Genomic DNA, 17183 nt, shown 5'->3' on the forward strand with positions numbered 1-17183 from the left:
ATGTTAGCATGCTAACATTCAACCTGCTAAACATCAGCATGTCAACATTGTATTTGTGCTAATGTTATCATTTACCTCACAGAGCAATAGTTGCACTAATAAACTTGTATTGCTTTTTACTCTGTTAATAAAACATTTAAACATACAAACACTGTCAGCGAGGAAGAAATGATACTGATACAGGACCATTTCAAATCTAGACACTGCGCAGATTCTTTGTAATTGAATATTTGTAGTTTGTCCTCTGTGTTTTATTTCCCCTCACATCATATTATATCTTAAGAAAGAAAGCTGAAGCTGTACAGATCTTCTTAATTGCTATGTGAGCGTGAAACTGTTCCTGTGGACTGGAGATGCCATGGCTGGACGCCACAGCTGCTCCAAGACATGAACAAGGGGAGTAATTACTGTATAGTGTACCTACATGGGGTAAGAGGTCAAATTACACTGCTATAATTGGATGGAAATATGAGACTTCATATGCCTTCTCTAAACGATCAGAGTTTGGATTGTAAGGTCCTGTGGAAGCCTTAAAAGTAATAGCATTTGGTCTAAATTCAGTCATACACTGATGAATTATAGAATGCATTTTTCAAAACAGCACAAAGTTGCAATCAAATTCCCTTCTTTATTAGAATGCGTTAAACAAAAGCAAGGTTTCTGTAATTTGTGTGAGTTGTTTTGACAGTAAAAATCTCAAGAGGAAAACGTTTTATTTACGAAATTATTAGCTTGTTAGCATTTTATGCAAAAGACTCATTGCCTAATCCTGCATCCTCAACCACCCTTACTACGAGGGCATAGGAAAATATGGAGAGAGTGATGAGTTTTGTAAAATGTAGTGAGTGGAGCTTTCCAGGTCTAATATAATGTGCATTGACATCAGAGTCACTGCCACTCATCCTCTGCAGGGAGACATGAGGTGACATTTTGACTCCAAGGATGCATGTGTGTTCATTTCTAGTCTCTAAAGCCTAACCCTGATCTGTTTGACATCTGTCCTCACTCTTTATCTTCTGCTTCCCTTTTATATTAGCCTCTATCGAGACAGAATGTCTTATGAAACATATTGTGTGCAAAACTACAGGTTCACAATTGAAGATATCAAGAGTTCCACCTGGGGATTTCTTTTTAAAATGTGAAGAATAGAGTCTTAACGAGACAACACATGCAGCATGGAGTTTTGCACCCCGGGGCTGGGAAAGCTCCCAGAATATCAGTTTGGGATGAAGTGTATCAGATACTTTAATTAAAAGTATAATAACCACACTGTTACAGTACTCTAACACAAGAGCAACCCTCCATTGAATATTCTATTAGAATAACATTTCGAGGCACAAAATACAAATATGAACCCGAAAAAGAGCATAAAAAGGACCCTTTGAATGAACGATCAATAAATGATTAGTTGGATGAAAAACATCTTGAACATGAAAAGTATATTAAATAAGTACATTTCAAAGTAATTCAGTACAGATACCCGTTGAGCTAGCTTGTATTTACTCATATGGTGTATGCCTGTTAAATAATGTATTTCCTGTTTGTTCTAGTGCATTATCCAAAGCACCTTGAATTGCCTTTATTTATAAAAATGTGTTATATTATGAAATGATTTAACTTGCCTTTTATAAATTCAAGTCTCATCTGTTAATATCAACTCATCTAATTGGTTATTAATTATTCTGTTTAATGTTATGTTTGCTGTTGTTTTTCTGGTATGTTTTAATGTCATGTCCAGTTCATCTTTCAAAAGGAAGGAACCCTTATCAGAAATGTCTGTTTATATTACGTGTTTCAGGGCCAACATTTAAAATATTGGCCCTGATTTTTGTAACTCCTAAATATCAATATTGGCATTAGCCTTAGAACTCCATTCTCAGCACTCGGCTTGCAACCAAATTAGTGCTAATTGCTATGCAAACAGACTTTTAATGTCAAGCGTCTTTCTGAATAAAACATGAGATGTTGACGCAGGTCATTGACTACTAGGGGTTTGCGACAACACATTAAATCAGGGTACGTTTTGCAGCACATTGAAAATGTTTCACAACAAAGTCTTTTCCTAGTAATTAGAGTGCAGACAGCTTTTAATTCAAGGTCAGAGGACAGTCATATTATGCTTGTAGCAAGCTGACAAACTACTAAAAAGGTTTTTTTATGATGGCTGCTGGAGATTTAACTGATTAGCTGTGAGATTAGATTGGATGTGAGCTGATTGGAGTTACACAACACATTTTACACCCCACAGTTAGGAACTGTCAGATGGAATCCTTCACAGCGGCAGAGTGGACAGCTTCAGGGATTCAGCATGTCTGATCAGAGTGTGTGAGGTGAGGGAAGAAGTGTTACTCAGTCACGTCTTCTACCCACATTTCAAAGTTAGTCCCAGAGCACCCATTAAAACTTCAAATCACAACCCTAACATTATGAAATATGTGAATAATTTGTAGTTTTTCCTCAAAGGCCCGACTGAGGATCTCATTAATCTACTGCAGGACTGCAAGGCAAGTCCTGGGTAAAAGTTTTACAAAACAAGGTAATCTTTCAAGGAAATGAACTCCAAAATGTGAGAATTTGTCTTTTCTCTGTCATTTATGATAGTAATGTTAATCAATTTGGGTTTTGTACTGTCAGGTTGAATGCAGAAATGGAGGCATTTGAAGATGTCAGTATGGGCTCTGGTGATTTGAAATGGTAGTTTCTCAACGTTTTATTGACAAATTTCTTTTTAAAGAATCTGCTTTTTAGATGGAAATTAGCTCAAAGCTAAATCTGGCACTGTTACGCTTGATACATTTGAATGTTTTAAGTGTTCATTATTGTGCATTGTCCCTGCCAAATAAACGATTAAATAAAAAACAATAAAAAAAATATCAAATAAATGATTTGCAGTTGCAGCTTGTCAAGTTATAAGTAAAAGAAAAAGCACGTTATATATCACAGAAACAAGGTATATCACATGTCCAAGGTGCTAAGAGTGATTAATATGTGGCAGGTACCTCTGTAGGAAGCGAGGGTAGGTCTGTCTGTAGGCGAAGCCGGCACGCCGCACTCTGACGTTCTCCAGCAGCCCGAGGTACTCCACCTGGTGGCGGCAGCGCTCCTGCTCGAACAGGAGAGGCGACTTCACCTCGTTGGGCTTGATGCAGCGCACATAGTAGGGTTCCTAGAGTGGGAAACGGTGTTAATAACTAACTGAACACGTTTTATTTCTGATCCACCATTCAAGACTTTGTGCTGAAACTCTCAGGCATGTTATTTTAAAATGTAAGGGTTCGTGTGTGTTTAAAACAAAGGGTTTATCATCCAGACTGCTCACCTTGCAGGCCAGGTTCTCCACCAACATGATCATGGAGTTTTTGAAGAGCGTTGCAGCAGTTAGTGGCCGTTTGGTGACCTCATTGATTCTCAGTTTGCCTTCAGGCCACATGCCCTTCAGTACTGGGTTAGAACTGTGAACATGAAAGGAAGAGTTGTATAAGTAGATATTAAAACACTTTAATGAGCATTGAGTAACAAAATAAAAAAATAATCAGTGTTTCTAAGATTGTTTCTCTGATTGTTATCAATGTGGTTAAAACCTATTAAGATTAAAATGTGTATCCTAAAGTCGGACAAAAAGTTTGCTCTTGAAGAGTGACGAGTTTATGTCAGACAACAACAACATGCAAGAAGGAGATACATCGCCAAAAATGGAGACAAAATGTGAGTGTATCGTTAACGTAAAACTAGCACTGCAATAGTTCATTAATATAATATATTCCCTTGGTTTTAAAAATGTACTCTTAATACAGCACCAACCCAAATACTGTAGGTGTTCCCATTAGGCTATTAGCACCCACGTTAAAACATTTTTGGCTGCTATCCACATTGTCTCCTTAGGAGTAAAGAGTATCATAAAATGCACATTAGACAGTTACTAGACCTCACATTTATTTTCAGCGGAGGAAAAACATCAGGGAGAGGAGCAGGATATAAGCCTGCTGAAAGGAGATTAGTTGTACTTGTGCTGCACTGTTCGTTCCAGAGCATAGTCATGTACAGTGCTGCCAGGAATACAGAGAATAAAGTGTGCAGAGGTGATTGAAGAGGTGTGTATTACTCTGTGTGTGTTTTTTTGAGTGTGTCACCTGTTGTACAGCAGCCTCTTGAAATCCTGGAACAGAGTGTCTTTGTTCTTATCAATGAAACCCACCACTGAGTACCTGTGGAGAGAGGGAGGCAGGTGAATAAATGTTCGCAAAAACACATGTCTTGCTTATTGTTCTGACAAGTAACAGCATTACTATGATGATTATTTTTACCTTATTCTATCTATAGATTATTTTTTTATTTACACTTGGCCACTTTTTAGGTACATTTTTCCAATCCTGCTACCAGAAGAACCGGAAATGTTTATTTTCTCCGTGCTGAGGTGATAGCATTACACATTTGATGGAGATTTGACGGCTGCTTATTCATGCTGTGAATCTCCTGCAACACAACTAAAAGTGCTGCCTTATCAGATTGAGATCTAGTGGCTATGGAGGCCATTGGAGTACCTTGAACTCAGTGCCATGTTGGTGGAATCAGATTGAGATAAGATGTACCTGTGAGACGTTATTCACTGCGTGGTGCATTACGACTGTTGTAAAATGTCCATTAAAGATGGGCAGTATGTGTGCATAAAGGGATGCACATGGCAAGCAACAAAACTCAGAGGAGGCTGTGCATTTTAAAATAAGGCTTGATTGGTATTAAGGGTGTGCCAAGAAAATGTCTTCTTCACCATAAGACCAATAAAGAAAATGTGAAATTCACCAAACAAGGCAACAATTGTTGCCAGTGCGAGCTAGTTCAGACTGTAGCATTGCTTTTTTTATTTGAAAGGAGAGGAACTGGTGGTGGTTTTCAGCGGCTGTAGTCCATCACTTCAAGGTTTAATGTGTTGTGTGTTCAATGATGTTGTACTGCTGCCATGCTTTTTGAGTTACCATCGCCTTCCGGTCAACTTAAACTGGTCTGGTCAGGCTATTCTGCCCTGATTTCTCCTCTGAAGACCGTTGTACGTGAACATCTGAGGACATCTCAGATGAGTTTCTGAGACACTCAAACCCCTTTGTGTGGCACCAAAGATCATAGCAAAGTCAAAGTGATTTAAGCCGTGTTTCCACTTCATGGTAAGGCTCTGCTTTGCACGACTTATTTTGAGGAAGAGGTATTTATTTATTTATATATTTATATATTTATGAAATACTGTGACACCATCTACAACTGGTAACACGCTGCGTTACAAAGGAACGTATTGTCCTGTGTTGCATTGGTGCATTTCTCTGACCAATCATTGGTCTGCAGTGTTTTAACTTCACCCCCTAATACTGTCTAAACTCGCTTGGAACTTCCACTGAGGTGGAACAAAAACATACAGTATCATGTACTTTCCTCAACTTTTGCATGTCGAAAAAAATATTCAAAAAAATAAGTTCAGTATAGCTGCATGCCGTAACACCCAGGGAAAATGTGGTATTACAGTAGATTCTGAGGTCTGGCATTAACAAGTAAACTTCTTGTCCAGGTATGATTACTACATGCATTGAGTGTCTGACACATGATCATATAATAGCATAACAAAACAGCTAGGTGTACAACTACACCTAATAAAGTGGCCACTAGATGTGTAAATTGTGGTTTCCGTTAATCTAAATATAAGTTGGACCTTACAGCCTCCTGTAAACGTTAATGTGTGCTGTTAAGCTATAAAAGCAGAGCTGCAGCAGCCCATGCTGTGTGTTGTGAGCAGCCCTCTGCCTGCTATAAGTAGCTCAGGGATCAATCACACTGCCAGTCAGGCTCCTCTGGCTGAGTCCTCCCCTGGGCAGCAGACACTAGCCCTCACAAATGGGCTCAACACGTTTCCCTGAGAGCACTTTTTGGAGGCTTATCGTGTGTTATTTATTCATTTGAATGGTACCCAAGTACTTTGGGGCATTGGGAAGTGGTGCTGTCATTTTGGGAGACAGCCTGCTATGAAGATGATGTTAAAATGTGTGCATGTGTGCTCCAGTTGTGAATGTTAAGTGGGGGCCAATTGTTGGCATTGATGGTGGTCATTTTAATGAAATTCAATTGTGTTTTATTGCTACTGTTCAGAATACAATGCCAACCTATTTTTGTCACATGTGTGTGCTAGGATGCTAGGATGACTCTACATTAAGCATTTCAACATGTTACAAAGTTTCATTTCTTTCAAACAAAAATAAAATAAATATATACATAAATACAAAAATACAAGAATATAACATCAATCAATTATAGAAACATCATCCACACACCGACCCATGCTTTTGTAAAACTCTTACCATGTGGGAAGTAGGTGTTTTGATGTTGTTTATACCTATGGCAGAAATGGTTTGCTTCTAAAATGTTGATGCTTTGATAGAATGTATTCAGTTTATCGTTTCATATCAGACAATATACTTCAGACTTCAAGTAAGCATTTTTAAAACATCTGTTGGAAAAACCGTGTTCCACCAAAAGTGTGTTTTACTACTTACTTGTGCTATAATGCAACTGTAACTACAGCAAACGATGATGTCATGGTGTACTGAGGGTAAAGAGTTTTTTTCAAAACCATCCTTTTGAAAACAAATATGTTTGTGAATGAGTGGTTCTCCCACATCCCCAAAAAACCATGAAGTTTAATTAGGAAGCCAAACTCCCATCTGCTCTCTAAGCTGCCAAAGTACATGACTGTGATTTCAGTAGGCAGTTAGGTGGAACAATTCAAAGGGGTATGGATGTAGGAAAAGAGCATGAATCACCGTTAAAAGCTTTTACGGAATTACAAGAGTAGGTAGTAGTTTCTAACTTACACCACATCTCCTGCGTAGTGGCGGATGCGGAAGTCGCGGTCAAACTCCAGACTCTTGTCCGTGGGTGAAAGCTGCAAAGAGAAAGACAAAGAGAGTGAGTCAGCTATTATAAAACATCTCAGAATAAAGTATGAAAAGAGCAAAGAGATACTGTATACTTAACAACACATTTTTTTCACTTGTTCTGCTTTTTCAATAACAAAAATGTTCCTCCTTTGCCTGATGTTTTCTTGTACTGATCACTTCGAACTGAATAATGTCCAACCATGAATGTCATTTATAATAAATACATATAAATATGACGCATCTTCCAGCAAACTTCCTTTTGCTGTATGATGAATAAAGGACGAGAAACCACATCTGGTTTCTAAATGTTGACCATTAAAGTTACGTCAATAGTATTATTTATGTGCTGTAGATAAAAAGGTACTTCCATATTTAGACAGATCTATGAATCATTTACACAAGTTTCCAAAGTATTACCTTAGAGCCTGCATGCTGTTTTGAGGTTTCTTGTATGAATGTCATGATTATGCATAACATCTTATTTAAAGTTATGTCATCATTTCTTCATTACAAGCTGTTTATACAGTAGGTGTTTAGCAAGTAAAATGACTGTACAAACAATGATTATAACGCAAAAGCAACGATATGTGCAATTCAGCCAGAAGAGATGGATATTAGGGATGGGAATTTGAAAGCAAATGTATATACGAATATTCGACCCCCGAAAAAACGGTTAACCGATTAACCAAAATGTACATATCTTCTAAAAAAAAAAAAAATGTGGGAAAGAAATTTACAAAAAAAAATAAATAAATAAAAAAAAATATATATATATTTAATAAATACATGTTCAAATAAGTTTAGAAACCAAGTCGAATTTGTCAAATGTATTGAACTGGTGATCACAGTTTGAACAGTTGACAGCTATAGGCCTACAGCTTTCATGCTTACATAACATACATACATAACTTGGTTTTCTGATGGATTTGGACATAAACGCGAGTGAAGTATAACCGGACACGAGAGAGAGAGAGATCAGCACCTGCAGCTCTGCCCGCTGTGAGGGACCGGTGAGCGGAGCAAAACACACCTTTAGACCTAACACATTTAGCTATGGCACTGTTGTATACATTGAATTATTCCATTTGATAATATGTAATCAACTTAGGCACCCCTCTCAAAAATAAAAAAATAAAAAATAAATACCGAATACCTGAATAATTTTGAATATTCGATTAATCGTTCCCATCCCTAATGGATATATTAAACTAAGAAAAATGATTTGTAAAATAATTGTAATTTGGGTGTATTTAAGGTGTTATCTTTTCTTATGTTGACATTCAAAGATGATAGCTCATCTGGAAAAAGTTTTCAGTTCTAGCAATATCATAAGAATGGTGTTTGATCAAGAGTAGGTAGTAGTTTCTAAACAAATGTGACAATAGGACCGCTACACTGTAGTAGAGGAGGAAAAGCATGACCTTGTAGTCAGTAACCAATGTAGCTTTAACTGTGTTGTTATTACTATTTGGAAGGAACCGTCATAAGTTTCAGAATCGTCTTGCTTGGATCGATTGGGTGAATTGTCCTTCTGAAAAAAGTATGTTAAAATATGGAAACGCAAACAAAAAATCCAGATTCTTAAGCATCCACTTGTCATTTCTCTATCCTGGTTCATGATTTGCAAAACTGCAAGGGCAACTGCAGGCCAGATGCAGTGGGGCAGAAAACACTGTCAGGGTGGCTAAAGTATCACAGAAGAGATGAAGCGACGAGGGAGAGTAAAAGGGAAGAGAGATGAATGAATTGTGATGGGAAGAGACATTAACAGATAAAGTGTGTGTGTGTGTGATAGTGATCCCCGTATGTAGGTCAGTTAGTAGGAGCACTGGGAGGAGAGAAGCATGAATGAAAAAGAGTATCACAGGTTCTCATGAGCATCCACATCTGCAAACCTGCCAATGACATGTACGTTTGTGACGTGTTGTGCAGCGTCGTAAAGTGGGTGTGTGTGTGTGTGTTTCACTAAATGAATTATACAGACATCAGATACTGTATCATTAGAGGGAGACAGAAGTGTAAAGGGGATCCAGTACTCTCATAACAATCCCAATGAGAGAGACGTGATTAGCATATCATAGCAGAGGGCAGCAGAGGAGAAAAAGACTGATAATTAGCATAGAGACTGGAAGTGGTGGCAAACAGCTAGCCTAGCTTTGTCTAGCTACTAACTTGACAATTTAACATAGTGTATCTAGTTGGTAAACATCATTTAAATTGTTTCCCGATGAACAACAATTTTTCCATCCGGTCATCATTTATGAGCCTGTTATAGCACAGGCTGCTATACGAAGGTTTAGTCTCTGAACAGACAGAGTGACATCAAACCTGGCAACCTCACTGCAACGAAACAGACCTGTAATGTTGTGAGGCTGTTAAGAGGTGCTGGTAGGGTCAGGTGTTTTTTACTTTAAAACAAAGCTAGGCTAGTTTTTCCCAAGTCTCTAGTGTGTATGCTAAGCTAGTCTCACCACTTATTATTTCTCCAACGCTACAGCAGACAAGTATATGTCAGACAATAGTGACCATACGACTTTTGCAACAGTTTGTTTGGATTTGTTCTTGTTTCAACCATGACAATACCATAGCTTCAATAAGAAATCCTGACCTTAAACCCATCCAACATCCTTTGGATAACACCCTAATATATTTTGTTTGGCTACATTTAAGAAAACCTCATGAACAGTCTTCCTACTGTAAATATTTGGAGGCCGGAATTACAGCAGAATAATGATCAAGGTTTTAGAACAAGACGTTACTACAATAACATAATGTTGAAATGTGTTGGTGTCCACATACATTTGGCCACAGAGTATTGCATCAACCCGAAAAACTGTTGAGAAGAAAGAAAAAACAAAGCCAACAATCAAAACTTTTAGAGCAACATTCCTCTCCATCTAAATGCTATTTCCATCAGCCATCACAGTACGTTTGCTCTCTCTTTTGGTTGAAATATTGAGTGACTCATCGGAGGACTCTAAGACAAACAGAGTGACAGAAGGAACAATTCTGCATAAGAGGGAATATGGCAAACATAATAAAAGCCTCCTAGAAACAGACAGATTTACATCAGAGAGCTAAATCAATCAGTCAGCCTTGATCCAGATCCAAAGCCTGGATCCAAACCACACCGGGCCCCACAGTAAATCTGTGGCAGATCCAAGAGAATAAATATGTACCTTTCTGGAAGTCTAGAAACCTACTGAAGCATTGAAGTGCTTCCAGTAATATTCCCTGACGTTTTGCCATCAGATATGTGCAAACATAACGAGAAAATGTTATTTGTGAGATTATTTATAATGTTATAATTTAGCTTTAGAGATAATGATGGGGATAATGTCTCAATACTCAAGATTTGTATTTCCAGCCTGTATGGAGATTTGACTGTGGCAAGATTAGGGAGATAACTAAAGTGGAAATGAAGAACACAATCACATTTTCAGAGGAGAAATATGGCTCACACTTGCAGCAAAACAAATACATGAATGCACACAAACAAACACAGAGCGAGATAAACAGATGCACCGTCAGACAGACAGCCTGCATCTGCTGGAAGCCACACAGACCCTCATCCATCACAATCAGTCACACTCTAACACACACACACACACACATACACCCACCCACCCACCACCCCCACACACAACACACACACACACACACACACACACACACACACACACACACACACACACACACACACACACACACACACACACACACACACACACACACACCACACACACACCACACACACACACACACACACACACACACACACACACACACACACACACACACACACACACACACACACACACACACACACACACACACACACACACACACACACACACACACACACACACACACACACACACACACACACACACACACACACACACACACACACACACACACACACACACACACACACACACACACACACACACACACACACACACACACACACACACACACACACACACACATCTTGGCAGCTTTAATGTTAGCACCTCCTCTGTGTTTGGGATTCAGCCTAGTGTTAAGTCCAAGGGTGTGATGGAGATGGTGGTGTGTGTGTTGGTGTGTGAATGTGTGGAGGGAGGGCACACTAATAGAAACAGAACAAGGTCAGAATGAATGAGAAAGGGAGGGAAATAAGGATGTGCCAACAGACAGAGACACTTGTATGATAATTGCATTACAATTCAGGATAAATAATTGATCAATAAACGTTTACTAATATGTATCAAGCTTATTTATATGAGAGAATGTATTCCTCACAGATATTATAGTGTACAGCATGGACACATTTATTCCAGATTTGACTGGTTAATGTTTATTAATCTCAGAAATGTAAAATAATTTCAATAAACATGTCCTTTATTAAGCTAAACAAGCCAGAACTTGATTTGTAACCAGCCTCTTAAATAAGTTGCTTTTTCAGTTTTTTTAATCATTGTTATTAAATATCTCTTGGTTTCTGGCTGTTTGGTGGACACATCAAATAATGTTTTAGACTCTCTTAAATCCTATAGATAGATAGATTGATAATCGATTACATTTTCAACTACAGTAATCATTCAAGAAATAAGGCAGTAAATGCCTTTCTTAGTCCTACTTGGAGATGTCCTGCTTTTCTCTGTTTGATATCACATTTAACAGAATATCCTATATTTTATGGCTGACAAACAAGACATCACTTTAGACTTTGAAAAACTCAGTTGGACTATTTTCATAGCTTCACATTACTGAAAGCCAAATCAACAGATTAATTAAGGAAGTAGAAATACATTTAAGGCACAATGACACACTGACACTAGACTGATGTAAGTCAGAAAAAGGGTAAGGTGACACATTTGGAAAAAGGGAATTGGCTTGAGTAAAATATGTAGTTACAAAACAAGGGTGTTCATTTGAATGCATATAATAAAGACAAAGGCAAGACCGAGCAGGTAGGGTGGAGATAGGAACATGTGATTTAGAAATTGGCAGAGAACAATCGGGGAAAAAAATGTGAAGAGAGGGAGAAGAGGGGTGAGAAGGCGAGAGACTGAAGAGAGAAATGAACAGGAACATGATGAGCTGACTGTCTCAGGTACACAGTGTAGCAGCACCCGGTGTTAAAGTGACAAGAGGTGATGATAACATGCTTCTGTGCATTTCCCCCTTCAGCTTTCAGTACTGTGACCTGTCTTAAGATTACATTTGCAGATAAAAAAACAGGCTTCCACAGCCACTACCCACTTTAACTATAGTAATTGAAGCACTCTGCTTTGACTATTCTTTTGTTCAAGCAATAGCTGCGTGTTCAGGACATGTGTGGCTATGAAGTTCTACAAAAGCTGCAGCAGTGGCCAAGTACACAATGTACTTATTGAATCAAAAACCTTCAAACATTTGTAAGTAACTGAAGGCTAAAAATACCCACTGTTCAATGTCAAATCGCCTTTGTTGGCTGAGAAGCAGAACACGACAGTGGCAGCCAGGTGTAACCTCCACTTCAAATACTGTCTGAACATCCTGATTCAAATGTTTAAAGAAAAAATATCTGAATAAAAAGTAGATATGATGGGATTCAAAGGTAAACTTGTGAGATTCTGAAGTTGAGGTGAGGTGATCAGCGGATCAGTCCACTGGAAGCTGTACAGTCTGACATTTTTTAACAATAGTTGTCTGAATATTAACACCAGCAAAGAGAGCACAGAAACCAGGGGACAGGCAAACTTCATATTAGCAATTGTGGAGTTTGTTTGTGGCATTGAAACCGCCAAATCTCTAAAAACATTTCTGAAGAAATTGGATGAGCTGGCAGCCCATGTACTGGGGCTTGGGTCCCAAGCAGAGGACCTAGGTTTGAATCCAGCCTGGGATCATGTGCCGCATGTCATCCTCTCTGTCTCTCCGTTTCAATTCTGTCTCCACAATAAAGGCACTGGTTGCCCAAATAAATCTTTAAAAAAAAGAATCATTGTTGGAAAAACCTCCTCATTTGTTAGGTCATTTATGTATTGGATTAGGGAAAAATCCATCTGGTTATATTGTCTAGAGGGTTTCTCAACTGAAAAACTTGAACAATGGTGTAGTTCTTAAAAAAAATCACAACAGAAGTGTTCATTTGTGAAGATTATATTGCTGAACAAAATGTCTTATTTGCCACCTTTTCTACAATAATCCAAAGTCTATCTGAAAAGTCCCATCGGCTTTTCGTTAAAGAGGCCCTATCCTGTATTGTGTTGTATAGGTTTCTTTGCTCTTAAATGTTCTATGTAACACTAGCGCTTCTATTAGCTAGCGCTCCAACGCGCTGTATGTGATCTCTAAGGGGTTGACCAATCACAGGGCTGGCCACCTAACCAATCAGAGCAGACTAGGCTCTGGTTTCAGACAGAGGGTGAAAAGAGGTGCTGCATCACATGGAGTATGAGAAAAATAAAGCACTGAACATTGAAGCATGTGAACATTTCACAGTAAAGGCACAAAACACAAATACCGACCTGTAAATGAGCTTAATATGTCTTCTTTAAGAGAATCACCGTGAAGCAAATTTACGGAATAGCCTAACAAAATATATCATCCCTGCATCGCTTTATTACTCCATGAACTAGGCCTCGTATTTGACTGTTTAGTGTACCACTCAATTTCTCATTTCCAATGTGTGCAGACAGCTTTACAGGACACACAAAACTGTCTCTGACACTTCAGCTGTCCCTCCAGACAGAACCAAACATGTTACTTTGTAGACTTCTCACTGGTGGATCAAATGGTTGTATATTGTATTATTTAGACACTCCCACATCAATCTGACCCTGTAATCACTTCTCCAAAAACCCTGTTTGTCACCTGTGCCCTCCTGCTCCCCATTCCCTGGAGTAAACAGCCATCTACAGTCCGAGGGCTAGAGCCAGACCTCCTGATGAGCAGCGTCTGACAGTCTCATAACCGAATCAGAATCACAGCAGTTACCACAGGAACAAATCCAGGCGACAGATGAGGAGATGGATTCACAAAGAGGCAGCTGTCAGGATATTAACACACTAAATATCGAGCTACACCCTTATTGTATGGGCATTGGTGGACGAAGTACTCACTTTACTTAAAGTAAAAGCAGCAATAACAAGTTGTAAAAAGAGATAAACTCCCTCTGGAAGATTTTAGCCTTTGCAGACCATTTACATGCACAAAAACATACAACACACTACAGGAGAGGGAAACCCCCAACATGTATAACAGGGCCCCTTTAAGTACATAGGGTTAATAATAATACATTACATTTAGCCATTGCTTATGAGTCAAACTAACATAACACTTGTCCATCTTAGCACTTTACTGCTTTAGCCTTTATCTACTGCCTCCATTAGACTTCCAGGCTTTTCTTTGCTGCTACTGCACTGCTGACCTCGTGCCTTCCAGGATTTAATGAAAAGAATATGTTGGTAATAATTAGCATTGCCAACACACAGCTCTTAAAAGCTTAACCACTGAGTGCAAACCCCCCTACATGCAGCACGTGTGGCAGGAGGCTGAGCAAACACGTGCACAGACTTCCCAATCCATTATAATTCTGCACCTGTACATGCCACATGCTTAGACGTGTTAGAAACGTTTATTTGGAGTCAGATAAAAAGTGGAAAAGGAGGCAAAGATAACAGAGAGCTACTAGGCAGGGTATGTGAAACAGGAACATCTTAAGAGAGAGAAACAAAGGGCAGGAAATGAAGCTGCTGAGATGCTGCTATAAAAGAAACTTCTGTGTCAGTAAATGATCAAAAATAAAGTTTAAAGCACATCTGGTAAGAACAAAGCAATATAAACATGAAGAGTGTTCGGGATGACGGACGCCAGGAAGGCAGAGTCAAATAAAAATAACATGAGCAAATAGACAATTGCAACCATCTAATCATTTATTTTTAAGATTTTACAGTCAGCTCGAACATACGTTGATGCTACGGCTAATCTTCGATTAAAGGATAAGACTGTTATACTGCACAATAAACAAATCCCATTCAATCACTCAATACTTCCCTTCTCTGGCAATCCCAAGCTTACTAGGTCCTACAAGAATCTTTTAGATTTATATGAATATTGACCCCTTAAGGGCAGCCAAAACAAGCTGTAAATAGAAAAAATGATATCATGAATTCTGTTGCTGTTCAGAGTAGCAAGAAAGAACCAAAACAGTTAAGCTACGGGACGTGAAACCAAAACAAAGAGCTAAAAGACACAATTATCAATTATCAGCTGATAATTAACTCCGATGAGATTACCAGCGACCCCATTGCATATAATCGTACTTTGTTTGACTGTCAATATAGAAATGTGGATTACAGACGCTTTATACTGTTACTGTGTTATAGTGGACTTAATGATGTTCTCTAAAGACAATACTTTGAGGCAGAAGGGACCCAGTTAACATGCATTTGAGCTAGCCTATACTTGAGAGGTTACAGGTTTCTTGTTGCAGTAGCAATTCATTGTGACAAAATCTTGATATTTTATATTATAAAAGTCTCTCTTTTTAGGATTTGTTATCAACATGATTGAATATTTAATGTATTTAACTATATGTATCAGGCTTTCTGTGCAGTTGCTTTTGGAACACAATAGAGCTCTATGGCATAGAGAAAAAAAATCTATAATCATGCAACAAGACGAAAAGAGAATTAAAAAGGACATCAAAAACAAGTACAGTTTGCTTGCAGTCACCAAGAATAAAACATTTATGAAACATGTTACATTTCAGTGTGATTAAAGTAAAGGGTCTGGAATACACAACCTGATGAAATACATCTGGGAACAGCTGGATTTAATTGCACCATCGAAAAAAATATCATCCACATCAGTTTCTAGCTTTCCTTTAGGTAAGACATCTCTGTAAACAAACCCGTGGCTCCCATGCATCAAAAGCTTCGGATTCATTTCTAACAAGGCTGAGAAGCCTGGAAGCCAGTACAAATAATTTCTCATCACCAGACTGCAAAGCAACATGACATATGGAGATGAGGAAGCTCAGAGAAGCAGCCACATCAGAGGGCATGTGTTAGCAATCTAAAGCGTACTGCTTCTGCGTTTGATCTGTTATCAAGTGTTTGTCCGGCCTGTGGCAACATGTGCCTCAGTGTGTCCGCTGTGCATTAAACCTGCATGTGTGATTAACTGTGCACATGCAGTGGCTAGTGAACGGTTGAAAGTAAAAGGAGTATTTCAGTACTGGAGACACACAGCTCAGATTGCGTTACAGGAACATCTCCGAGAATAGACTCTGACTCAGACTCTTCCTATGCATCTCTCCTTTTTCTCGGCAGTGATACTCGAATCAATTTCTGCTTCATTGTTCTGAGTTTTATCAACTTTACAAAAAAAATCCTCTCAAGGTTTGATTTAAAGTACTCGTTTCCAACTAGCTTGCATCCTTTCTCGAAAACGAAGTTGCTCGGCAACTGAGATGGACCTTGTGATGAGATCTTTTTGAAGGATTTAGAGATTTTTTTTTTCTTTCATTAAAGTCACCATGTGAAGATATTTTATCGATTAGAATTATATATATTTATAACTTTAGAATTGTTCTCATGGTTTAAAATCACACATTCGTGCCAACTATTTGTGAAGATATCAGCGTGCAAAGTTACCTTCCAGTCTAGGTTCAAAACAACATGGTACAGTTTTTTCTGATACTGATACGCCACTAACTTACATAACATGTGCAGTTCTGATCATTTTCATTTTCACAAAATGTATGTTTAAATCTATAATTCGGTATGTAGCACTGTTTCATCACTCTCTGAGAAAAAACTGAGAAGTACAAATCCACTCAAAAGAAAGCTTCGGTGAAGCTATATACTTCTTATTTGCATTTAGAAGACATGGAATAACATTGACTTCCATTTAGAATTATGTTTCTGGCCTATAAAATACGTGCCCTTTTGTGCTGGGAAGGTAATGCAAGGTGGGATCATTGGAGCTTTTTCACTGAAAACGTCTGGCTGCTGCTGCTGGAAATGAGGTTGGTGAGTTTGGATCGGAAAACAGAAATAATAAGCTACTGTACATTACTCCAAAATGAAGGAACAAGGGAAGCTGTGATTCTTTCACTTAAAAGGGAACTAGTTTACATCATAGTCCTTCAATCCATTGCCAATATAAGAAGTATTGATTTTTGAAACATTAAAATATACTTATACAGGTGCTACATCGATCATCATTACTGTATTCTAGCCCTTATTTCACACTTTCTTTCTTCATGCTGCCTCAATCCTTTTCTGT

The 17183-nt window shown here is 38.4% G+C and overlaps 1 protein-coding gene across 2 annotated transcripts in view; it reads right to left on the minus strand.

Moving 5' to 3' along the window:
• The window catches only part of myo1d (myosin 1D), a 100423-nt gene that overhangs the window by 53364 nt on the left and 29876 nt on the right, over positions 1-17183 (minus strand). For both annotated transcript variants that reach the window (XR_004555053.1, XM_034119436.1), the window contains exons 12-15: positions 6852-6922; positions 4131-4205; positions 3320-3452; positions 3000-3166 (exon numbers count right to left, since the gene is read on the minus strand). Coding sequence is in view for 1 of the 2 variants with exons in the window: in XM_034119436.1 (XP_033975327.1) it covers positions 3000-3166; positions 3320-3452; positions 4131-4205; positions 6852-6922 (446 nt within the window). In the remaining variant the exon portion in view is untranslated. The remainder of the gene's footprint in view (positions 1-2999; positions 3167-3319; positions 3453-4130; positions 4206-6851; positions 6923-17183) is intronic.

This window comes from Trematomus bernacchii, unplaced genomic scaffold (assembly GCF_902827165.1).
Source record: "Trematomus bernacchii unplaced genomic scaffold, fTreBer1.1, whole genome shotgun sequence".
Taxonomy (NCBI): domain Eukaryota; kingdom Metazoa; phylum Chordata; class Actinopteri; order Perciformes; family Nototheniidae; genus Trematomus; species Trematomus bernacchii.